Source organism: Rhinolophus sinicus, linkage group LG01, assembly GCF_036562045.2.
Source record: "Rhinolophus sinicus isolate RSC01 linkage group LG01, ASM3656204v1, whole genome shotgun sequence".
Classification (NCBI taxonomy): domain Eukaryota; kingdom Metazoa; phylum Chordata; class Mammalia; order Chiroptera; family Rhinolophidae; genus Rhinolophus; species Rhinolophus sinicus.
The window spans coordinates 175,752,672-175,779,407 of NC_133751.1; the positions used below are offsets into that span (position 1 = coordinate 175,752,672).

Genomic DNA, 26,736 nt, shown 5'->3' on the forward strand with positions numbered 1-26,736 from the left:
ATAAAATATATCAAACAATTCGAGAATAATTAAGTCTTAAACTAGACTGTACACCAACTATAAAGCAGAGAGGACAAAACCATAGCCCTGGGGCTCGACTCAGACCTATTGATCTATTTTGTTTGCCATACAATCATTTTTCAAAGATTTTATATTAACTTTCAACATATAAAAATGAGATTTCAAGTAAAAAAAAAATTCAGATTTTTTTTTAACGTGATTTGGGAGCGCTTGTCACTACTGGCTTGCATTTTCCCAGGGCCGCTGTGGGCAGCTGCTCCAGTAAACGAAGCATGTGCTCTCCCCATTGTGCCACAGCCACCAATGACACTGCCGGCCTGGCCGGCCTTGGTAATTGCATTTGAGATCAGTGTTATAGCAAAGTGATAGTAAATGAGAATAAGCACAGATCAAAATGGAAAAGACCTTAGGAAGGAGGCTTTATTGGAACCAGGCCTTGTAAACAGGAGAATCTATAATCTACACTGGGCAGGGCAGCAACTGCTAAATCAGCTTCGCATGCAAGTTCGGAAGACACTGAAGGAACCCGGCTAACGTAGAGTAGAGGGGCGTGCTGGGGAGTAAGCAGGAAATTAAATCGGGCAGAAGATTGGAGCCAAATTATGAGAGGAATTTTTAAAAACCTAGCTGAGGAGATTGGGCATAACGCAGCGAGCAGTGGGAAGCCCTCATAGGTTCTTAAGTGAGAAAATAACATACAAATGGTGTTTTATTTAAGAAATGCTTTTCAGAGTGTGCTGAGCAGACTAGGCGTGGGAAGAAGGAACGACTGGAGGGTGGAGGCCCAGTGAGGAGTAGTTGCAGCAATGGAAGCCTGAGGGGTGAGCAACAGGCTGCAGTGTGGTGACTCAGAGAAACATGCACTGTGAATAAGAATTGGCAACAGTAGGAAGTAAAGAAGAGAAACAGGGAGCTCTAGTGGCACTGTAGTTTTCAAAACAGTAACAATAGCTATCACTTGGGACCATGCACCTTACACAGAGGATTCTGGGGAATCCTCACAAGGCGGTGAAGCAGGCATTAGTGTTCTTCCCACCACCACCACTTTGTAAGTCCGGACACTGAAGTCATATGCCAGAGAATGCGAGGTTTGGGATCTGAGTCAGGTCCATTGGACACTAAAATCCACGTGGGAGATGATGCTGGTGGACAAGGGCAAGTGAAACTTTATACATATGGAGCTGGGATGACAGCTGTTCAGGTGGGTATACTCTATAGGCAGTTGACAAATACAGTACTGGAGTTAGGGTGAGAGATCAGGGACACACTTGTGAATGAAATGAGTTAGTGTATGGATGGCACTTTGTGCAGTGCCATTGCATAAAAAGCCCTACCTGTGTTAGCTATTATTGTTAATATCTGCATACAGGTGAATACTAAAGACATGGGGAAATGTGTTGGGGTTTTATGAATGGATTTTAATAAACTGGCTATTGATCAATAATACGTCTAGAGGTTTGTTTGCATAGTTATGAATCTTTTCCCCAAAAAGCTAGGAGCTATGTCCTAAAGGAAACAAACTTGACCTTAAAATGTCTGGGATACAGAAGAGACTCCTAGGCAGTGGTCCTCAATCTTGACTGCACTTAGGAAGCTTTGAAAAATCTCAATGTTCAGACCCCACCCAGGACACATTACATCAGAATCTGTGGGGGTGGGACCCAGGCATAAATGTTTTATACAGCTCTCCAGATGACTCCAAAGGTGTAATCAAGGATGGAGAACCATTATCCCAAGGTCAAATGTAACCAATGAAACACATGGGCAGCCTCCAGGGACCAATACAGGGGCAATGCTTCCTGGGTACTATTTGAAAGGCCTCTTAGCAGCGTAATCTCTGCAAGCACGAGGCTGCTCTCTCGAATGGCTGAGGGACAGAGGTGAGTCACAAGTCCACTCAGGGGTGGCAGAATACAGCTGTCAGTGTTGCAGAGTAGTAAACCTGGAGAGCTCAGAAAGCAGCCCCAATTAATCAGTTTTTATGAGCAAGATCATTGACAGGGAAGAGGGAAAAGAAGAATAAAGGACTCAATGAAAATCTTTCAGGACAGGACTCAAAAGAAACATGACTCTTTAAGAATTCAATACTTAAAAAAAAACACAGCATATATTATACTATTGCTGTATAATCTGAGATGCTTAAAAGGATGTGGGAAATGCCATAATGCATTCCATCAATAGCAATACAGACACTTAATAAAAATTAGCTTTGACTCCATTTACGCTCTAGGTAAAGTGATTCAATTACAGAGACTCTGGGGACAGACATTGTTAAATGCAAAAATTCTTTTGCTAATAGCTCTATTATGAAAAAATCATTTACACATTACTTCATGGTTTAAAAATTACAGTAAATTATGCTGCTGGCCCTTGTCAAATTCTTAATGCAAGTCGGGTTCAACTGCCAAGAAATTCCAGGGAAGGAACAATGTTACGTCCATGTTGGAAATCAAAAATGATCTTGGAAGACTGAGTTAATAGAACTGTATAGGAACCATAACTGCCAAGTGAAGTTCTAGGATATAATACTCCTACAGACAGAGTAATTTTTATGGTCTTTATAGTCTTAAACAAGGAAGTCAGATACAAAAAGTTCAGTGTTACATTTAGGAAGTGATCAAATGAAGGGCTGACTTCATGGATGGTCAGCATTATGTTAACTATTTGCAGGAAAAAGTTTCAGTAACAGATATTAGGTTCTTTTTTTTTTTTTTCTGTATATTGCTAGACAGACCTAAAGTACTTCCATACAGTGTTACACTGTTTTTATTTACTGTTACAAAGCTGCATAATCATAATCATATGCAAACTACAAAAATTCTACCTGACGAAATACTTAGGGTAGTACTAGAAAAATCTTGGCATCAAGCTTCTAAAAAGCCTGGGTTCTTCTGATTCTGGATGTGCCACCAGGAACCCAGACTGCACAGAGGAGAAGCTCTCAGTCTGCGTTGGCGGGGGGTGGAGCTGGGCCTCATCCAGCATAACTGCAGGCCTCTGTATAGAGACAGCTCAGAAACCCACTTCTTTACTGGTCCACTTTCTAAAACAAATCTCTGTGCCTTCTTTTTTTTTTTTTTGTACAATTCTTTATTCGTATGAGAACAAACTATCAAGCACTATAATAATTTCTGGAATATTCCATCTTCCGGAATACAGTTCAACAGTGGAAATTTCAGGGGAAAAACACCTCTAAAGTAGCTGGCACACAGCACAAGCACTGAAGTCTTCACATTTTTGCTGTATTCCCTAAGAATAGTAAAAGGCCCTCAGGTCATTGTTTTGAGCTTGCTTATGTTTCATTTACATACCATTTACTTAAAAAAACCCGACTTGATAGTCTGATTTCTCAGACCATGGCAAATTAGAAGCTATGTATTAAAAGGGGAAAGCTGCTGAGCATGGCAGTGGCAATCGTCCTCTGACAGCATTGGGGAGCTGGGGGGGGGGGGCAAAAGAGACTAACAACAACAGAAAAACAAAAACCAACACACCTCTTTCTCCTGACAGAGACAGTACTTGGCTTTCCTTTGGTCTCTGGAATCACAACCCCTGATCCCCACCCACCCAGGGAGCATCCTTCATTTGTACTGTTTGGTTCTTGGATTATCTCTGCCGGGCTGAGCAAAGAAAGAGAAGGGATAGAACACTGTTTCTAAAAGCAAGTATAGGGCTACTTCAGGGCCTGGGGGAAAGGTGGGGGAAGGAAGAGGGAGGAAAGGAAGGGAGAAGAAAGGAGGGAGAGGAACAGAGGATGTTTGTGAAAAGAACAGGAGATTAAGCCAACAGCAGCTAAGATGCTAGGACTGTGGAAAGAGAGAGGAAAAGAGGATGCTTAAGGAGAAGCACTGTGTGTTGGGAAAAATAATTCCCTCTCCTATCTCATGCCCTCATGACAACCTTCAATAAAGACCCATGTGGCTTTTCAGTGTCCTCTTGTCTGTTTTACTTCTGTTTCAGTGTGACCTGGTGCTGATTCCAGCTTCCAGATAATCCAGTTCTAGTCAAGAAACAACAGCTCTCTCTGTACGGTGATTCCCTCAAATCATGAAATATCCTCAATGCACTTAGTTACATGCAAAATTCACATAAGTGAGCACATCTCCAACAATATTAGATAAATTTGGTGCTATTGCATTGAACATTCCTAGAAATGTGCAGCTACAAAAGGTGTTTAAATAAACTTCTGGGTCCCACATTTGCCATAATAAACCATATGGTGTTTGGAAAGATCTTTCACTGCTGGCATAGCTAAGGTCGGGATTGGCATAATAACGGTCCTAGCAAAGCAAACATTCACATTCCAAAATTTTGACAAATTTTAGGTGAGCACTCTAACAGCTGCAAAAAGCAGTGAGTCAAAGTTTCCACAGCTCCTGTCTCTTCTGTACTTGAAAAGACATGTAAATGTGCTTGGAATGAGGAAAAGTGTGTAAAGTTAACCAGGTTCTTAGGCGTTCTGAAAGAAGATCATGAAAATTTATTATTGTCGTAATTTTCAAAATATTATTCCCACACCACTAAAAGGGATGAAACTCTAGTCACAAGGAGGGTCTGACAACTTTAAAAAATCTGTTTAAAGTGTTTTCACAAAAACTTTAGGGATACAGGACAGTCTAGTTTACTCTAAGAAACAGAAGATTGCTCTAGCATTCAGAGTGGCTAGTTAGTCCTGCCCTTGTCTCATGTGGAATTAGTTAGAGTACTGCCACCGATAACAGGCAGTACACCCCAATTTCAAGATCAAAAAAGGCCCACTGAAACAGAGTAGGCCAAAAATATGGAGATGATTCTTCCTGAAAATTAAAACCACCACAAACACTGTTAGCAATTTAGATCTAGTTGGGCTCTACATGTTTTTGGGAAATGTTTAACTCTAAATCTGCTTCCAGAGTGCATTTTATTACCACACTGGGGTTAGTCATGGCCATTTGCGAGGCTAAATTAAAAGAAGTCACCTCGTCACCATTTAGAATGTTCAGCCAGTCCCAAGAGCACATGCCTCAGTGGGGCTCGGAAGGGACAGAATCTGATGATCTACCTTTTCTTCGGGGAGGATGGGCCAGAGAAAAGGCCTGAAAATGAGAGCCTTGGTTGGAATAAGCAATAATCCACACAGCTTCATTTCTTTAACCTTAAAGCATCCGGTAAAGGGACAACCCATTTAAACTTCATCATAGGTCCCAGCTAAGATAAAGACCAGTCAGAATGATTGACTATCTAGGCAGCCAGCTCTGCAAATCAGGAAGAAATGGATTCATATATTCCAGTTATTAGTGATTCAAATATTGACAAACTATATTTTTCAGAATCCAATTTCCAAAAAGGAAGAAAAAGGAATAAATTAACATTTACTAGATGCTGGTGATGGTGTTCTCCAGCGAGGTGTTCTCCAAAATAATCATGGGGGTGATTACTATTATTCTCATTTTATAGAAAAAGAAATTCAACCTCAGGGGAGGAAGTAAATTGCCCAAAGTCACACACAGTTGATAACGACTAAGAAGGCCAGCTGTGAATTGTATCAATTTCCCTCTATATCTTTAAACTTACCTGTAGTGTCATATACTTAGTTCTCGTCATCCTGTATCATTAAAATAGGTGTCCCTACTTTGTTCCAAAGCTGACCTGTGTTTTGCCTCCAGTGTCCTGTCTTCCTATGGGCCTGCGCTTGTGCTGACAGCTGTTTTGCCCCATTCAAGGAACCACTTTCCTTCCACCCATATCGTTTGACCTCTGCACACATACATGCTCAACTTCCCTATCCTAAAATCCCTTCCTTAACTCTTCTCTTTCTAAGTACTGCCTTATTTTTCTTTCCTGTCATACTTCATGAAAAGAATACTTTTGTTCTTTTCATCGTGTGAAAAAACATATATACTCCTGGCTTCGAAACCCTGTATCCTTCTATAACTGGTTCCATCCCAGTTGATGACCTATTGCTTCATGGAAACTGCTTTGGCAAAGGCCATATCTAACTTCATGATTTTCAAATTTAGTGGCCTCTTCTCAGGCTTCATCCTTCTTGAATCCTTTGAAAATTGGCCCCGTTACCCACTCCCTCCTCCTTGAAACTTGGCTTCCCTGAACAGACTTTCCTAATTCTCTTCCAAAATCCACTGGCTCTCTTTCTTTCACTTACTCCTCTGTCTCAGCCCATCCCTTCCATATTGGAGCTCCTCATGTCACCATCCTCTATTTTCTCTTTTTTCCATAGGCTTGTCCTCTCTAATTCCTCTAATCTATACTCTGGGCCTCAACTGCTACCAGCATACCTGTATTCCTAGCCACCAACCTCTCCTGAGCTCCATGACTGTCTTTTCCAGTTGTGTTTTGGTATCTCCAAAGATTCCTCAACAACACATGTCCCAAATCAAACTCATTTTTCCCCTCCCCTAATCTTTTTCCTTTCTTGGTAAATGGTGTTACCATTTGCCTAGTAGTCTAGGTGGTGAGGAACTCAGAATCTGCCTTTCCTGGACTCAGAGTCCTGGTGTGTCTACATCCTACATATCATGTGAATTCCCTTTTCTTCATCACCACTAGGCAGCCCTTTAGCATGCCTCCTGGGTTAAGACAACAGCCTCTCAAGTAGTGTCCCTGACTCATCTCTCATCTTCTAATCCATCCTCTGTACTGCTACCAAACTGATCATGGTCACAAAGGATATTTCTCTGTTTGTAAATTTTCAGTGACTTCACATAGACTACAAAACAAGGCTTCAATGACCAACTAGCTTATCTTTTCAACCTGAGCTTTGAGAACTTGCCTCCACTTGTATCTATCAATTTGCCCTAAACTACTTTCATGCTTCTGCGGCTTAGCTTATGCTACTCATTTACCTTGAATGTCCTTCTTCCTTTGGTGCACCTGTCAACTCCTAGTCATCGTTCTTCAAGGCTCCCCTTCATACCTGTTGTCTTCATCTTTCCCCAAACACCCCACCTCCAGTCTTGAAGGAAGAATTTTTCCCACATTTGTGTTCCCAGACATCTCTACATTATAGGACTAACCACAGAGCTTTACAGAGTCATTTGTTGACTCACTGCCCCACCATGAATCCTTCCTTCAAAGGCAGAGACTGTGCTATTCATCTCTGTGGCACCAGGATTCAGTTCAGTGGTTGGATCAGAGGTGGATGCTCAATAAATCTGTATTAAATGCACAAATTAATAGACTTCTTCCTGTTTGTGGTATTCAAACTGTAGCTTCATTATCATAACAATATGTGAAACATGTATTATATATCAAAGAACATAGAGTAGCTTTTAGTGATACATATGGAGTTTGGATGTCTATTAAAATAGCTTTAAATTCTGATAGCTGTTAAAGAGTGAACAATACATTGCCTAAAACAAAAATAAATAGCTGATGTCTGTCAACATCATGACTACCTTCCTATAAAAAAACTCATTTGCTAAGCTCCATTTTCTACCAATTCATTCATTCATTCATTCATTCATTCATTCATTCATCCATCCATCCATCCATCCATCCATCCATTCACTCACTCTTTCATTCACAACATACCTCTTTCAAAAAGAATTTGAACTTAAGTATTTTAGTTTGTTTCATCTATGAACATGTTCCATCTGCTTATAAGTCTCTATCTTCCTATCTAACACAGTTAGTTATTACTGCAGGGAAAAATTATCCAAGTCCATTAAACTGACTAATTTCAATTCTATATTATTTCTTGAAAGTAAAGATTTATTTTTATTATTCATTGAATCAGTCTCCTAACTAGAACTTTTTAAATCCAACAAGCTCACATAGTATTTTGTACCCTACTATTTTCCAGGGTATATTGGGCGCTACATAACATGCTTGTAATGAAAAGTAAATTCTGTATCTGAGTATATCACACTGCTCACCTTTATGCTCCTATTCTAGAAAGCCATTATCTTCCTCTCAAACTGAATCCCAATGGAAACAAGCCAGTTTTAAGAGACAAGAAGTGCCACACAATATGTACCTGTGCTAACACTAAAGATGTCCCCAAAGTATTCCTTTACTGTCCTTTAGGAAGAACAGCACATCTGACTACAAGGCTCACTCCTCAGAGAATTCACTGTGAGCTGCAGGTGGACTCACCTGGCGAGTTCTGGGGAGAGGATACAGGGGAGCCACGTGGGGATTGACAGTAGCTGGGGTGGAGTAAGGCATGTGGAGGCACATAAGACATTATCTCTTCTTCAAATAAACTGGGGAAAAACAAGAAACAAAATGCGTACTTTAGCCAACAAGGTGGGGAAAGGCCTTATTTCCACAATGAGTAAGACAGTCCATTCTACCATTCTGACCCATTCTATCCGAGATCCAGACCATCCCAAAGGGAGCACTTGTCCCTTTTTTCCTTCACATAATTCTTGGGACAAACTGGCTAGCTGTTGCAGCTTTTGTGAAACCTATGGTTAGCTACACAGGTAGGTAACCTGTGTTTTCCTACCAACTTTGGACAACGTAATTTCTGTTTTGCTACTTTAATATGTGAGTTTGAGTTTACATGTTTGTTTGAAACAGTACCTGGGTTTTTAAATTTGATAATAAGATTCAATCAGAACAGAAACATTCATTGAAAACCCATAGTAGATACACAAAGTATGTTTTATATATTCATATACAGCAAGGTCTCAGCCTTCAAACAGCTTAGGATTTAATTGGAGAGTTAAAAGCAAAATAAAACAAAACACTTCCTAAATAATTACAACTGCTAAATAATTAGCTCCCTCATTTACTGTAGTTTTTTATGTTTTTCAAATGTGAGGGTTTTGATGTTAGATTATTCAACCTAGGGTCTTCTTTCTCCTCTATATTGAAATTTCTGTTTCTGATAGTCTTCTAAAAGATAGTAAGTAGGTATCCGATATCTTGGAATCCCATAATATCATAAATATTATAATAGAGAAAAGTAATATTGATTGCACTAAGCTCAAATATGCAAACATTTAACAAATCAGAATTAAAACAACAATATGAGTTTTTAAACAAAGAGGTGGAAGCAGGTTTTCTTCAAACTTGGAGAAATCTAGAAACCTATTACTTGTTTTCCGAAAAGATTCAGAAAAAGTGGCAACAGTTTAAGCTTGTAGAGATTTAAGGCAAGGACTCCCAAGGGCTAGCGCACTGGTTCTCAACTGAGGTAATTTTGCCCTTCTCCTTTGGCATCTAGTGGGTAGAGGTCACGATGCTGATAAACACCTTACAACGCACAGAATAGTTCCTTGAAACAAAGATGTATCCAGCCCAAAGTTTCAATACTCTGGAGGCTGAAAAAGCCAGGGTTATAGCAATGCAATAACAATTTTTGATAAGTCTTTCTCTTGTTCTTCATTCACATGCACACATGTCTGCTAGACCATTGTAGCAAAAGCATTTTTAGACATGATATTTTTTAAAGCCATCTTTCCACTTTTAAACGATAAAAGGCAACCAATTTGGAAACAGAAGCGATAAGGAAACATATTTATAATACCAAATTAAGCCCTGAAATACCTTTTTATGTCCTTTACTCCTTTTTCTTTTGAGTTTCTTCCTCTAAATTGATTTAAAGATGGTCTTTATGTATTCATGATATCTTTGTTTTATGTGTTATGAAAATATTCTTCCAGTTTGTTACCTTTCTTTATGGCTTTAGATGTGACATCTTTCATTATGTAAATTTGAAAATTCAAATGTAGTCAAATTTATGAATCATTTCCTATATGAGCTCTGACACAGGTACATTTTTTACGAGTTGAGTTAGTGAAAGAATATATGAAATAGAGTAATCAATAATAAATGCAAAAAGATTATTTAAAATTTCTTCAGTTTTATAATAGCTGTATTGGAAAACATCCTTACATGAGTTTATTTTGAATTGAATCATTTCCTAGCGCTATATCATTAATACATTTCAGCTTGCTGATAATCAAGTCCATTGTACCAGGAGTGATTTTCTTTTTTAAGAAATAGGCAAAGTTTAAAAACACACAAAGTCTTCCCTTATGTATGCAACAAGTCCATTGCTTGAGTTTATAGTCACTGATTCAAATGACTCAAATCCAAAGTAAAATAAAAAATAAAGAACTGAGGATATCCCTAAAGGTTACAATAATCATTAAATATTATTTGTTAAGCATACACATATAATACATTGTCACCATGTACAATTATTAAAATAAATACATTTGATCATCTAAACAAAATAAGTTTAGAATTGAATAAAATCATTTGTAATAATTACAGAACTATTATATACAAGTGAATTTCTCATGATTCTTCAAAGGCCCATCAACTTCAGAGAACAGGTTTATTTTCCCAAATGGGAGAAAATGTAGCCTTGCTCCATCTATCTATCTATCTATCTATCTGTCTGTCTGTCTGTCTGTCTGTCTGTCTATCTATCTATCTTTCTATATCAGTTTTCAAATATTTTAAAATTCTATTTCATAACACACAGAAACTCATGCAAACTGTGATGTTTACCAAGTACAAATATTCTAAGCTATAGTGAACTTAAAATATTTAGGACAATACCGTTTAAAGATTATTGAACTACGGATAGGTGAATGATAATCATGATTTCTGTTTTATAATCAGTTTTTATTTTTACTAACACCAAAGCAGAACAATTCTTTAACTTAAATGAAAAAACTTACATTTCCAGAATGAAGCAAAAGAGTTATATCTTAGCCAGAATTTTGTAACAAAACTTACTATTTTACACCAATCAAACTATGGTAGAAACATCATACTCCATATTAACTAACCAAAAGTCTTCCTGACCATCTAGCATACTATATCCTGTTTCCAGAACTAGCGCAGTACACCATAGTCAAGGGTCACCCGCTAGACTGAGAAGTAACCCCTCCAATAGGTCTTGTTCAGAATCAAGTAAAGCGAAGTCTCTATGGAAAGTGATCATATGCCTTATGAATTATACTCCAACTATCCAGTAAAGGAAAATAATTTTTTAGCTTTAGTTTTACAAATATGACAACTATCAAGTAGGCAGTTAGAAATGGTTAGGGTCACGATCATTATAAATAACATGAATGAGATTGTTAGCACTTTGGGATAAATAAAATATTGCCTGATACTGGCTCAGCATGACTTTCCCTTTAATTCTATGGAGGTTTCAGTGGTGAGTGTCCCAACCATGGGGTAGAGCAAAACCTTATTTTACTCTGACCTCCTACATTTAAAGGATAATATTTAAAATGAAAAAGGCTTTTGAAAACTTATTGTTTTCCCTTCTGAACTACTCTAAAATTTAAAAACCAAAGCTGTTCTAAGCATCAGGAAAGAAAATACAATTGGTCAGTTTTATGAAGGGCTATCAAATTGGCAGTGAATACCAGTGACCAAATTTCAACTTGATCGGATTTCCCAAACCTAAACTCTCAAAACCATAAAGTAAACAAATAGCATTGAATCAGCAAAAGGGAACAAAGCACATTTTGAGGAAAAAAAATGAAAGAAAATATAAACATGACCTCTTCTACTCTGAAGGGGTAAGCTGTGTATATCCTTCTGTTCCATTATGGAACATTCCATTCATTGGCCTCTACAAACCTTTCCTTTCCCCAATACCACCTCCTTTACCAGCAGGGTAAAAACAAAATCAGACACCTCAGTAATAAGAAGTCTAATTTGAAACGAGTTATCACTAAACCAGCATGCACATCTTCAACATGAGTAGTCCACAAGTCTTCAAGAATAAAGGAGACCTATTTTAGGCTACCAATATTAGGCTACCATATTATTTTCTAAAATGCTCCACAATCTCTGATAACAGGAGACTTTCTACTTCAAGAACTAGTGTTACATACCTCAGCAACATAACAAGGTCTGCATCACTTGAAAGACGCACCAATCCTGGGGTCCCTTCAGTTCGGATAAATTGGATCTTCTCCCTATTCAAGCAAAGAAACAGCTCACAATGTATGTGGTAGATTTTGGGGATATAATGCAGTGCTTTAGGCACCATTTTAAAAAATAATCACAATATTTTTTGGATACCTATTACGTGGCAGCTACCGTGTGACACCCTAGGAATACACATTTGAGACAGACATGGTCCTTTGAGTATCAATATCACCCAGTCTTAATGCTGGGGAAAGATTCTTTTCTTGCTTTCATCATTTTGCTGCCCGAGTACTACTATAGGTAGTCATAGCATCCAAACAATAAAATGCAGTCTCTGTTTTGTGTTAAGGCCTGTGATGGGCTTGAATCTAAGCAACAGTCTAGACCATTCAGGCTGATTCTGTTATTCCAAAAAGTGAGTGTGTAGGGACACTCATCTATTTCCTGAGGGTTTACCTCTAAATTATTTATGTGTTACGAGCACATTCTTACTTGGAAGCAGATAGTATCTATGCATTATATATTCAATATAAAAGCATACGGCTCTTTCAAATGAATGAAAATCTTAAACACTTTCAGTTACTACAGTTGGTAAAACAGATTGTGTGTATATCTGTGTAAATGAATATATACTTATACAAACACATATCAGACTCAACAATGGGAGATATTTCTACCATTATTTTATTATAGCTATATGTGATAACACCAGGTGTTTTTTTTTTGTTTGATGAGCCATGTCACTATTTTTATTCTTCATATGAATACAATTTTAATAAAATTCTAATTGTTTCCCCTCATTTTACATCATGCTATTTTTAAAGTACCCTATATTAATGTATATGAAATGAGGAAAAAAATAAGAACGTAAACTATGTACTGAAAGCATTACATTTGATTACACTATAGGGGTCAACACAAGTATGCACTTTTAAGTGCTAATGACAATATATTTGGATTCCTGTATACTATAAAATAGCAATCTCTGATATAAGTATTTATTTAGATTTAGTTCTTATCTAGAGAGCATTTTTTTGTTTAACGTTTTCATAAAGTTCGACTGCATTTTATATTTCCAAATTCTCTTCTAAATTGCTTACAGGCTTGAAGGCAATGAGGTGGAAGGCAAGGTTTATTGTTGCGATGAGAAATTCCCCCAATGCACAGAAAAGTCACACAGCTCACTTTGCTCTCAGCCACACAGTTTGCGAGCAGTGATAAACGAACTTCAGTTCTCAGCTGCTTCTGGCTAAATCCATTTTACACAATATGTTAGCCGATGAAGCAACTAATCTTTGGTACAATCAATTTTTTTTTTTTTTCTGTTTTTCATTGCCAGTATATGTGTGTGTGTGTGTGTGTGTGTGTGTGTGTGTGTGTGTGTGTGTGTGTAGAAAATGAATGGCAGACATGTATGTAAAGGAATTGTTCAGACGAGACAGGCCAGCCTCTCTGCTTAGTCATTTCAGTTTGAAGGCTGGAACCAAGCAGAACATTTCCCCCGCAAGCGTTACAATCACATGTTTGAAGCACATGACGAAAACCAAGGCTCATTATCTGGTGATTGACTTTTTGATAAGAGATATAAAGGTTGTTTTAAAAAACTAACTTAAAGAAAAGTTATCTTGGAAAGAAAAGGGAACAATAACCAAAAATATACTCTTATAAGGGTGGGTAACAATATGCTTTGATCTTGAAGAATCTATCTCGAACAGATAGACTGTTTACACCCTTAGTCTATCATCACAATGAATCAACAAAGAGCAAAACCAGAAAACCAACAGGCTGAGTGCCCTTCTCTACTTCTTCAACTGGAGCTAGACGGGGTGGGGGCGGGGTGGTGGTGGAGTGATGATACCATGCTCTGTACTGTGGCTTCTAAGTTTCCTGTGAATAAAGAAGAGCTCATACTTTCCTGAGTCACAAGAATGACAGGCTGAGGAAAGGAAAGGGAAAGACACTAGAGGAAATATGCCTATTGGGAAATTTGTCATCACTTTCCAGATATTAACACTTACACAGTGAAGGCAACTAATCTGATTCTTCAGGCAAGAACATACCAGAGGCAGGCTGGCACTAGTTTTCTGCCAGGACAGCTAATTTATCACAATGACAAGCTATGGGTCATATGCTTCCAGGAACAAGACACTGGAGTATGTCATCTGATGTACATCATACCACTAAGTACTTTCTCATACTAAAATTCATTCATTCTTTCAGCAAACATTTTCTGAGTGCCTACTATGTGCTAGGCATGGTATCACATACTGGGAAGCCAACAGATGGTAAAACACGATCCATTTTTCAAAGAATTAATGGTGCAGTGGAAGAGAGAAAGTCAGTGGACTTTAGATAAAAATATTTAAATTGTTCCATTCATTTAGCTGAATTCTGTTTAGGCTTTCTACCCACTCCTATTCTACAAAGCCCTCCCTAAAGTCTTTTCATGTAGAAACAAAGAAGGCTTTAGTCATTAGAACAGATCAAGGCTGAGGACGAGACAGAAGTTAGCAGATATACCCAGAAATGTCATCAGTCTTTTCTGAGAAATGAAAAAACAACCCCCACCCCCCAAAAAAAAAAAAAAAAAAATTGGGGGGGAACTACTTCTTGGTTATCAGGTATTTGCCCAATAACCTATAGACCAGTATTTCTCAAACTGGTGTCCCTGTGTACTAGAAATCTACAGACATAATCTCGAGTCCTGGGAGAATTAAAAAATTTTGTGTTTTCACTTTGATGATCAAAATTGCTAATACTGAGGTAGGCATATTTTGGATAATCTGGATGACATTTGTGATTGAATATTGCCATGGGACTTTGGCTACCATGTTTGCATTTACAAGACAGTGGTGCCAAGTGATCAGAGATAAATTTTCAAAGTGTAGTTACCTGGCCCTAAGTCATCTCAGGGCCTTGATGTTAAATATAATAGCAACAGTCCTTATCTGCCACTCACAATTCTCTGACCAATCAAAAACACAAAACTTTTATTTTGCAGTACTATTTTGCATAATGATAATGATGAAATGAGGATAAATAATGTATATATAAATTACCATGGGCTAAAGGGAAGACAAAATAAATGTACTTAAAAAATAAATTGGGCATTTTTACTAAAGCATAAAAGATTTCATGATTCACTCCAAGAACAAAAGTTTTACAATAGTTTACAAATAGAAAATTTGGCAGTAGAATCATCAGGATACACTCAATGATATATTTTTTCTTCAGCATTGTATTTGGGGGTGTATTATTCAATAAACTTCATTAATAAAACAATGAATCAGTAGATTAAAAATAAGCTATTTGTTAAGAAGGAAACATTATGACCATGATAATGCCACAGATGCACATCATGACCATTGATGCAAAATCAAAACAATCAAATCAAACACAAGTGAAACAAAAAGCACAAATGTATCTTTCCACTGACAATGGTCTCAACACTGGTGAGATGGCTTCTGAGAAACAAAATCTCACATTAATACCATTAATGCAAATGTTATTTTTTTTGTTTTTACTTAATTTATATGTCTTTTGGTTTTATAGTTTATAAAAGCTGTAAAGATAAGAAGTTTATGCATATTTATATTTGCACACATTTATGTTTCATTAAAATAAAAGTGGTTAAAATAAACATTGTAGATCTGTAATACTTCTTTTCCTTTTAGAATGTAAAACAGATTTGGGTCCTAACAAATTTCCATGAGTTCACTCAGTATCTGAAATAAACATAACAAGTTTGAGAAATAGTATTAAAAATATTGTTAAAGATATCTGACTTATTATAAATTCATAGAGTTAGAAGGAATCTGTGGCAGTTCTCTAATTTCTTTTTTTACTGCCTTCACCTTAATGAAGAAATTCTATTCAACCTTAGTGGCTTATAATGAATATTAAGGTTATATTCAAACAGCATTGTATCATTTGACCCTCTCTGCATGGGTATGTTTCTTGCTCTGTGCCCTTTAGAGTACATTCTAGCACTTCCTCCATTGGACCTTCTCACAGGGTCACTCAGTTACAACTTAACTTCCTCTTGAAACATGAGTTTGAGGGCAAAGCCCTTCCTTCCTCCTTTACCTTTGTGTTCCCCAAGTACCTCCCACCATGCTGTGGACACAAGGAGTGCTCAGTAAAACACAAACCAGGCACTGGATCAGTTAATGCCAAACTAACAGATTTGGTTCCAGCATATTTCCCCGAGTCCACTCAGGGTTTGGAATAAATTATCTTGCTATAAATTTTTTGTTGTGGCAGAGAAAAAGAGAATCCAAAAGCTGATGTCAGATTATTAACTAAAACAGAACCCACTGAGGGAAGTTCAAAGACGTAAAGAGGCAATCCTCTTAATAAGAAAACTTACAACTGTTTAACAAGAATGCTAAACTATATAGTGACAACCTTAGGAAAAAGTTGCTGGCTACTGCTGTCTCTCAGATGCCCGTAATATTTAGATTTCTGTAACCACTTCCTCCAGGGCACAGAACCCCAGAAGATAAACTCTAGCAGAAGATCATTTGAGGACAATGAACATAGTCTCAAGACCGGAATTCCCACACAAAATACTCTCATCGAAACCAACCAATATTTTGGTAAAGTTAAAGAAGGGCACGTGATCAAAAACAATCAGAAGCAGCAATGCTTCTAAACCACAAACTCTCTGGATTGCAGACTCTGCTCACACATGGTTCCTGCAGACACAGTTCAGTAACACCTTCAAAAATACATGTTTTTAAAACTGCTGAGGGCAATTTTAGAGAAATCCCCATGACTTCTCTAATGGTAAATGTCAAGGAAAGAAAATTAGCATTGATCAGTCACACTTTTTATTGCAGTCACAGCGTATGAACTGACTTGAAGGATAGAGGCAAGCAGTAAAGAGATCAACTTTTCTTTCTACTTCCCATTTATATAAGCTAGATTTGAAAATATAACTCCATTATGGTCACATGATTCTTATGAAAACACAGAAATGACATTAATTAGCCATATGTTTCAGGGCAAAAATTTGTTATAAATGGATACAAATCAGTTCCTTGACAAGGATTTACAGAGTTATTTAACTCTCTTCTGGTCTCCTCATTTTGAAATAAGCATAGTTATAGTGCCTGCCTCAAAGGTTGTGGGAAGAATTAAATGAACCAATGCAAATAAAATACTAAACATAGAACCTATTACATAATAGTGCTCAATAATTTTTAGCTATTGAGTATATTATTAGATAGGCCTTATAATTATTTCTTCCTTTTTCAACAGACAGTATAATTTTTGAAAACAGAGCCAAACTAGATGCCTTGTGACTGACTCTTTATTCTGTTTCTGTTGTTAGCAAGTTGTTTTAATCATGCTGTTTACCTTGGTTAATTCCACAAATATTTATTGAATACTTCTATGATATGCAGTAGATAAGATACTGGCCTCTCTGTAAAACTGAAATAATGCTGTGAGTACCAATGAGATAACACATATGAAGGCTTTACATTTCTCATAATTAAATAGATAATGGGAAACGTTATTCTCAATAGAAGCAAAATTCTATATAAAGTAAAACCATTTTTACTCTAAATAGTAACCACTGTATTCTAAAAAAAGGAGTTATTACACACAAAAGAATCTGGTTACAAGACACCTTACCTAAAGCATTCTCACAGCCTGAACCCTAAGCCCACCATTATTCTAAGGAGTTAATACCTAGGGTATACTAGAATATGTAACTAGAGGATTTTATTTTCTTTTGAATTATAATATTTTATCATGCATTCGTTAACAGGTGTTTTAACTGAAAATACATTCAGGAATTGAAACTAAGTAGTAACTTATTCAATGGGATGCAATAATAGTATCCATTTGTATGTAGAATACTATGTATGAAACAAGGAGGTTTTAATTTTATCTGTTAATTTTTCTAAAGACAGTTTCCATGACTATTTAAATCCATTGAGAGACAAAAAAGAAAAAGAATACACACTATTAACATAGAAGGGACGCATATTTTGTTTGCTTTGTAAGAAATGCTTCTGATTTACTAACTTAGCTATGGTGTATATCTAAATACTATATATGTAAAAACAGATTTCATTAAAAACCATTTTGTGCTATCATTAATGATAATGCATTGTTTTCTATGATTTTAGAATGGCTCATTATTCCTTTGGGTTTGGGGAAAGCATTGAGGCTTGATTCTGTACTGATATTTTAATTTAGTCCACACTGTTTTCTTGATAAATGCAACAGGATATAGCAAAAATCAATAGTGAACATATATACCTAAAACATGGTTATTCATTGTGCTAGAAAATGGTTTGGAAACCCTGACTGAATTATTTGTTAGCAAAAAAAACGCAATACTTTGGAGAAATGTTCAGTGGATGAACATGTTTTTAATGTGGGAGATCTTCCAAAGTTACATCAAAGAACTATAATGATGAAAAAACAACTTAACAAATACCTGGGTGTGATACTTTAAAAGAATCTTACCTAATTTTGGCTATGAGACTTCATATTTTGGGCCTTTTTAAATCTTAAGAGACTGTCCAGTTAATAGCTATGAGATTCTATGCATGTAAAATGTGAAAACTAGACATACATGATATGTATGTCAAAAGCCTATATACAACTATGAATTAGCATATCCATTAAAAAAAATTTGTAGCAATTATCCCTTTTACGGAAATCACAGAATAGATGACAGAGTCTAAGAATCTGTGTTCCTTACAGTCCTATGTAGCAAAATCCCAAACTTCTCATTAGATCTACAAGATTAGTTGCTTGTGAAGATATTTTAATACACCTTTGGATGGCTTCTGAAATGTTATCTCAATGGCACTGCCATGGTGTTTTGATCCTCAGTAATTTCTGCTGAACCTTGAGCCAGAAGGCTCTGGTCTCTCTGTGTAGGCATGGAATGGTCATGACTGGTTTCATCGTATACATGTAAAAGAATTTAGAGCAAAGATTTCTGTAGGAAACAACACTAGAAAGCCTTCCTACACAGAAGTTAAGCATGGAACAAGAGATCCTTCCTGCATTTTAACTATATCCACAAAATCACATAGTTCCATTTATACATATGATCAGTCTCAGGGACAGTGATCTTGAGAACAGAGTAAATTTACAGAGAAATTACTTTAAACTGAGTCTTTGTGATACTGTAAGGAAGAATACACTATTAATATACTATGAATTTAAATTTGTTGTATGCTTGCTATTGCTTACATAGTACTAAGTGCTTTAAGTAAATTATTTCATTTAATCTTCAAAAGGACCCTGTGAGTTAGAAATTCCCATTCTCATTTTACAGATGAGGAAACTATGACTTGGAGGTGCTAAATGCTTCATTCAAAACCACTTGACAACTGCAGAGTCAGAATTCAAACTAGGTCTGTCTGACTACAAACCTGAACTCTTAAGATCTATGCATATTCTACAACTTCCTAAGGGTCATTATCAATAGCTGGTCTCCCAGTGAGAGACAGATCAAGATTCTCCAATGATTACCACGATTCCCCAATGATTATTACTATGTGGTGTCAATACATTATTTTAATCAGGTAGTTTTGTTTGTTTGTTTTTAAATTTTATTGGGGAATATTGGGGAACAGGGCCCATCATCTTCAACTAGTTGTCCTTCAATCTAGTTGTGGAGGTAGCAGCTCAGCTCTATGTCCAGTCACTGTTTTCAATCTTTAGTTGCAGGGGGCATAGCCCACCATCCCATGCGGGAATTGAACCTGCAACCCTGTTGTTCAGAGCTCATGCTCTAACCAACTGAGCCATCCGGCCGCCCTAATCAGGTAGTTTTAAAAATTCAATAATTATATCCATGTGAATGGTCCATAGGAAAATAATAGTTCCAATCCAGATTTCCTGTTATCTAAATGTGGTACTACATTTAGACAAGTCTGTCATGTTGGTTCTAGACATCTGAGTGAGCAGTAAACAATTAGGAGAAGTCTATGAGAGAGAGCTAGGCAGGTCTTAACAGGAAATCTCAGAAGGCTCAGCAGAAGTAAATTTATGCTCTTCTGACCAAGTAGCCCAGGTGTTAGCTGAGATTAATATATCCAGCACAACATTAAATGTGGAAAAATTCATTTGCTAGAGAACTGGACAAGAAATAGTTTAGAAATTTTGAACCCTGAGATTTGTTTTATGAAAGCCAGCTTTTGGAAACTTTAATTTTTTTTATTTCTTAAAACTTTGTATTGTTTGAGAATTTCACAATAGCATGTGCTATTTTTAAAATGAAAAAATAAAAAACCCAAAACAACAAAAAGTGAAATTGAGCAATAACAAAATTCCAGGGCTTTTAAAACAGGATGATGGGAAGAAATAGAAGGTTATAGTCTGTGTTTGCTTCTATTCTGGTGCACACTGAGACATGAATACATTTGTCTTTGGTGGTTCAGAATTTGACGTCCAAGTTACTAATTTACTAATGAAAAAAAAAGGAACGGCCCAATTTTTACCAGAATGAAAACAATTATCACAACTTACATCTTCATGACAAGGGAACTTATTTAAGGAGCATTAAGGAGGAATTAATCTGGAGCCCAAAATAATTATCCTTGATGCCTAGGGAAAGCTGGATTAGTAGGGAATAGATTTACTGGCTGGACCTAATAATCACACAAGAGGCGAAATTCTCAACTCTTAATTCAGTTTTATGACACTGAGATCCTTGTTCATAACACAATGCTGGGCTAATACCAATACCAAAAATTTTATTGATTTGTATTCATTACATTCACCTATAAAATACTGTTAAAAAGTTGTGTGTTTTTTAATGAATATATTTGTCTTCCAATAAAGTATAAGAATATTTTATTTCATCTTTTATGTTAATGTCATCGCATACAAAAAGCTTCTTAGTATGATTACTGTTTTTCAATGAGAACCAATAGTAAGTATATAGGAATCCAGTGGGGACACTACCCATTTGATGGTGGTGGACTTTAGGATGTTGACTTTTCTGAGGAAATAAACCTCTTCTGAGATTTAAAAAAAGAGGACAACTTCTGAGAATTCACATTTGCATAACAGATCAGGTTAGCGGGAGCAGTGATTTAAATACAGCAGTGGAAAGCAAAAGCCGTATCCCATTGCACGGAAACCATAGCCATTCTACAGAAAAGAATACACAAGTGGAATGTCAGGAAGAGGAACTATACATGGATACAAACTAAATAAAGTGCATCCTATCCTCTAGTTTAGGAGGAATCATAAGCAAAACAGGAAAAAACATAAAGTAAGGAGGTATACCTATTTGAATTTCCCAAGGGCTAACACTTTCTCCTCATGATGTTGTGGAGAAAATAAGGGATGTTTCTTTTAAGTGGCTGTGCCCCATGGATGAGGAAGAATGCATACAGAGCTACACAGCTATTGGGAACTCTTGCTCAAGATATGAATATAAGGTTCATAGTTCCCTTTGACACACAAGTAGTCTACTCCATGCATAAATCTCTTATCACAAATATCACTGAAACACGAGATTAAAGAACCGCAGCTGGTTCCCCACCCCTGCGTCTGTGGGAATGCTTCTTACAATGCAGTTTTTAACTATATGAAACAGAATGTTCTCTTAGATATAGTACAAACTTCCCCATTATGTTGCTATGATAATAAAAATGCTTAACTACCAAAAACTTCTCAGAAAATAAAAAGTACACTGTGCTACACGCTCTGTGTAAGAGGAACAGCATTATCTCATTGATTTAAGCTCCTGCTTCCTTCTACTTGTCATGACTGCTTATGCTTTTTATGATCAAATTCAGTAAACAATTTTAGAAAGTATAAATGAAAACGTATAAATTAGTTTTGGAATAAGATGGAAACATATTTCAAAACCTAGCAAATAATTTCTTAGCAATTGGTTACCATATGAGATCTACCTTAGAAGAAAGTTTGTGCTTAACTGAGGACCCCGAGAATCATTAAAAAAATAAACATCTTCAGCAGATTAGAGACTTTTAAGAGACTGAAAAGCAGGAAAAAAACAACCAAAAAAAAAAAATAAATAAAAGCCAAAAAACAAAACTGGAAGCTACCAATGAGGTGTGCAGCTTTTCCCTCTGTTAGGATCTGTTAAGGTTCTGTCAAGTCATTAAAGAATAATGTTAATGTCAGATGCCTTGTTCAGGTAGATTAAATCATCTGATTTTTCTGAGAGTGGAGATTTGAAGACATGTTAAATTGGTGTAAATAATAATGTGCAGAGCAGAGCAAAAGTGAAACATTTCTTGAGGTTCCGCTTTCTTATTCTTTTTTGTGGGGGGGTGGGGTACTTTCAAGACAGTTATTGACTAGGGGGTGTGTGTTGTGTGTGTTGTGGCTGGAGTTGGTAGAACACACAGTTTTCCTTATTTTGTGATTAGCAAAAAAGGAGGGATTTTGTTTTGTTCATTTTACTTGGTGGCCCAGAATCTCTAAGATCTCTCATTAGACACCTCAGGAGCTCATTTCTGTAGTTTTATTAACTACAAGTTCTTACACAATATTTTCAGTGGACCACAAACTAATGAGTGGAAGCCATAATATACAAATATACAAAATGATAATGTATAATTTTTATATTTTTTTGTGATTTAGAATAGCATTTTTGTCACGTTGGGGAAAGCACTGAGACCTGAGTTAGATGTTAACCACGGTGAAACTGAGATTTCTGTATAAGCAACATTTATAGTGTCATAGTGGAAATTATATGTAACTTTGGCTTTTAGAAACTTTAGAAGGTAATGACAACTTTAAAGATATGAGAGACTGATGGAGGGTGGGGAAGGGTGAAATGGGTGAAGGGGGTCAAAAGGTACAAACTTCCAGTTATCAAATAAATAAGTCATGGGGATGTAATGTACAACATGGTGACTATAGTTAATAATACTGTGGTTGCATATTTGAAATTTGCTAAGAGAGTAGATCTTAAAAGTTCTAACTACAAAAAAATTCTGTACCTGTGCATGGTGATGGATGTTAACTAGACTTACTGTGGTGATCATTTGGCAGTATATACAAATATCAAATCATTATGTTGTACACCTGAAACTAATATAACTTTATATTTCAATTATACCTCAATAAAAAGAAGATATGAGAGACTGAGATCATAAAAAGGATATTTGGTAATTTACTTTCAAATCAACAAATATATATATGTATGTGTGTGCATATATATAAAATACATACACAGAGACACAGACACACACACACACACACACATTCATTCACTATGTGCAAAGTGCTATTCTAGATAGTTGAGCAGTAAGGAGAAATAATGAAGAGTTGACTAACATCCCTATTTGTAAGGAGCTTATAATCTAATTGAAAATAAAACATAAAGACCTGAAAAGTCTAATTAAAACACAGAAGTCATATAACCAAAACAGTACAAAAGACAACTTGATATATTACATAATTATCAAATTAGTGTCTAAACCAGAACTTATTATACCTAGCTGTGCCATTGAAATTATATGGAAAGGTTTTTTAAAAATTAAATGCTCTAGGCCTGCTTTACATTTCTGGGCGGAGCATGGGAGAATAGGAGGTATAAATTCAGAGAAGGGAGCGGAGTTGTGGGAGATGAGACCTGGTATTTTGTATGTTCTAAAACTCCCCAGATGATCCTGAGGAAAACAATTCGAAACAATTAAGTTGAGTAGTATTTGGGAATCACTGTTGTGGGTCAGGATGGCACCCCTGAGCAAATATATTTCTGTTAGGTCTCTAAATGTCAGAGACCTTGACTTAACGTTAGGTCTCTGAATGTTAGGTCTCAGAGACCTTGACTTACAGACAGAGCCATGTCTGCAAGAAAACAACAAAATGTCTGTTGGCCTGCACCTGCAGACAGAGCCAAACTTGCGATAACACTAGAAAACACTACAAAACAGCCACTGGCTTACAGGCAGAAAACATTTTCTGTTCAAACAATGCTACCCTGTCAGCACAGCCCCTACGCCCTCCTCACGCCCTCACGCCCTCCCTCGGGGCTGCAATCTCCTCTAGATTCAGCCTGGGGTGTAGCTATCTTTTGCGAAGCCCGATATACTTTTCTCTCTTAAAATAAAAACTTTCTTAACTTGTCTGACCATGCGCGTTCCTTTACTGGCTGACCAATCAATTTCTACCAGTAAAAATGGCATGTAAACCAAATGGGCTTTGAGTTAAGTGAGATTTTCAGCATTAACTCATACCTTTTCCATCTCTACTGAGACACTGAGGTTGAGAAATACTAGCCTAGATCATGAGAGCGAGAGTCCACAGAAGAGCTAAATGGCTTCATGGAGGGGCAATTTGCATTGGTTTTAAAGGAAAGATCTTGCCCAATAAAGAAGGGAAAAACTTGCCAGCAAAAAGGAACAGCATGTATTCAGGAAAGTAAAACTGGGCTTGAAGCATGATGCTTTGAAGAGTTCTTTAGAAGACAGTGTTCATGCAGGGGAATGCTGGACTCTGGAGAGTATCAGATATCTCTCCTTGGGTTCCACTGTGTTTTTATTATGGAAAAATGTGAATACCAAGTCTAGGATTTTATAAATCTCAGTTCAATAAACTCCATGTCACTTTTGTTTACTCAAGTTATGCTCAAAAAGTTAGTATCTTATTTTTATTATAATTTGCACATCTAGGATATGTTCTTGGCTATGAATTTTTGTTTCTTTTTCATATTCCTTAAAGAGGGTTCTAGGTTCTTCAGTCAAGTTTATTCAACCTTTGTACTTAATAGAGAAAAGCCAAGACTACAATGACCTGGTGTGGATGATATAAAGTATTTGTGCACAAGATGTCTTTGTTCAGAATGCTAGAAAGAAAGAGTGAATTTCCAAGAAGATTATTACTGTTATTGAAGATTGAATAGTTGGGCTTACACAACTTGAACCAAATACCAACATTGTGGTTACCTGAGTGAGTGATTCCTGGTAAGATCAGGTTGACGTTCCTGTAGAATTTCAAAGATATTGGGCTGGCGCAGAAACGCAACAATCTTGTCATTGTAGGCTGAAAAAATCAGGAAATATAACAGTATTTTAAAAAGCTGTTATTAGTTTTGTGCATATAAATTCAAACTTTTAAAAATGCATTTTTCTGGTTAATATTCCTAGTATTCAAAGTCAAAGTTTGGAACCACTACAAATGCTTAAATTCCAATTTGTGTCTACCCTGTTAGATGAGTACTAGACTTAGAGTTATTAGGTATGACTTACTTAAGCACTCATTGAACTCATTTGATGAGTCATGTCTGTCATCAAATTGCAAGATGAGCTCACCAATAAGATTCTAGATATTGAGTGGTTTAAGCTACTGCTTACCAAACTCCACTTCATAAGTAACTGTAACAAATGGAAAATTATCTTCTAATTAAATATCAGCCATGCACAGAGGTAAAGAGGCAGCACAAGAGTCACCAAAATGCAGTAGTTGCCAGTAACAGCTACTACCAAAATGCAGAGGACAAACCATTCCTAAATTCTATGTGGAAATAAATGCTATTAAGCCACACATAGCTCTTTACCAAACCAACCACACCAACAGCAACAACACAATTAGCATTATCAACTATGTACATAATATGTTAAAAGAAAAATTTATATCTTAGTTAAACTAATGTCCACAGAAATTTTAAAATATTTAATTAAAATGTATTAAGTGCTCTCTTAATACCTGTTTTTTATCAAGAAAACTAATTTGTTTACTTAAGATGATACATCCTGATATTTATTTATAATCAGAAATATAGATACATTTAAATCACAGAACTGAATGTCTGATTTCTCAAACATCAGAAATCCTAGTTTAGTCATCACTCTTGTGTTCATAAATACGGTCAAGAAACATGCCTCACCTAAAGTAACAAGTGATCAAACAAAAGAAATATAATTCTCTAGGAATTCGCCGATTCTAATTTAGATGCATCATGCTTCCTCTACATACACATTTTAGTTAAATATGAACCAATTTTTTAAAAAAATACTGTTTGCTAACATGGAATCCAATTGTCAGACTCAAAGTGTCCCTAATTGCACATTTCAGCATACATCAATAATAAAACCACCTTTATAACTGAAATTTTGTCAATAGGTTTTTACATTCCATCCATGATCACAGACTAGATAACTTTTTAATGGCAGAATAAAACATACACTGCTTATGCATACTTGGACCCAAGATTTTTTCTTTTCCAGTGGTTGTCAAACTTCTTTAGGCCATGGGATTACATTTCATTTCATGGTAAATTGTTTCTTAAAACAGTAAAAATTTTAAAGTAGAAACAGGCAAATGGAGAGCTCTTCAAATTTAAGATGGAGCAGGGAGCCCATGTGACCCCCTGCCAGTCTGTCTACTTCACCTGCCTTAGGAACTCGGGGTTTGAAAACTGATCCACTTCAGCCTCATCATTTTAACAACAACTCAAGTTGTTCTTTAGGCCTATTTGCCTACAATCATTTATTTTTATTTTATAATTTTGCTCCGGTATTTGCTACAAAAACCCTTAAGAAGGTGCCATCATTGCTTTCTTATTTTGTGACGCTACTACAGGTTCCAACACCACTGAAATGTTGTCCCAAACATCAATATATACTAAGGATATGCTTTTCCAAATGTGTAATTTGAAATGAGCACATAATACAGTTGCTTTAACAACTAATTTAACTTCAACAATCTAATGTAATGGCTCTACTCAGAAAAGGTATAGTACACACAAAAAAAACACCTCATCCTATAGGATTTTATAAGATGTAAGTACTTTGAGATTCAAATCAATTTCTTAAGGGTTAATGGAAGAGTTTCTCAGTACATGGCAAAAGTAGCAGGCTGACAATAAGGAAGCATCAGCACAGAAAGCACAATACATACTGA

General features: G+C 36.3%; 1 protein-coding gene across 7 annotated transcripts in view; it reads right to left on the reverse strand.

Moving 5' to 3' along the window:
* The window catches only part of HECW2 (HECT, C2 and WW domain containing E3 ubiquitin protein ligase 2), a 335,844-nt gene that overhangs the window by 39,771 nt on the left and 269,337 nt on the right, over positions 1-26,736 (reverse strand). For all 7 annotated transcript variants that reach the window (XM_019741310.2, XM_019741308.2, XM_074339576.1 and 4 more), the window contains 3 exons: positions 24,780-24,876; positions 11,835-11,918; positions 8,116-8,225 (listed from right to left, as the gene is read on the reverse strand). In XM_019741310.2, coding sequence (XP_019596869.2) covers positions 8,116-8,225; positions 11,835-11,918; positions 24,780-24,876 — 291 coding nt within the window. The remainder of the gene's footprint in view (positions 1-8,115; positions 8,226-11,834; positions 11,919-24,779; positions 24,877-26,736) is intronic.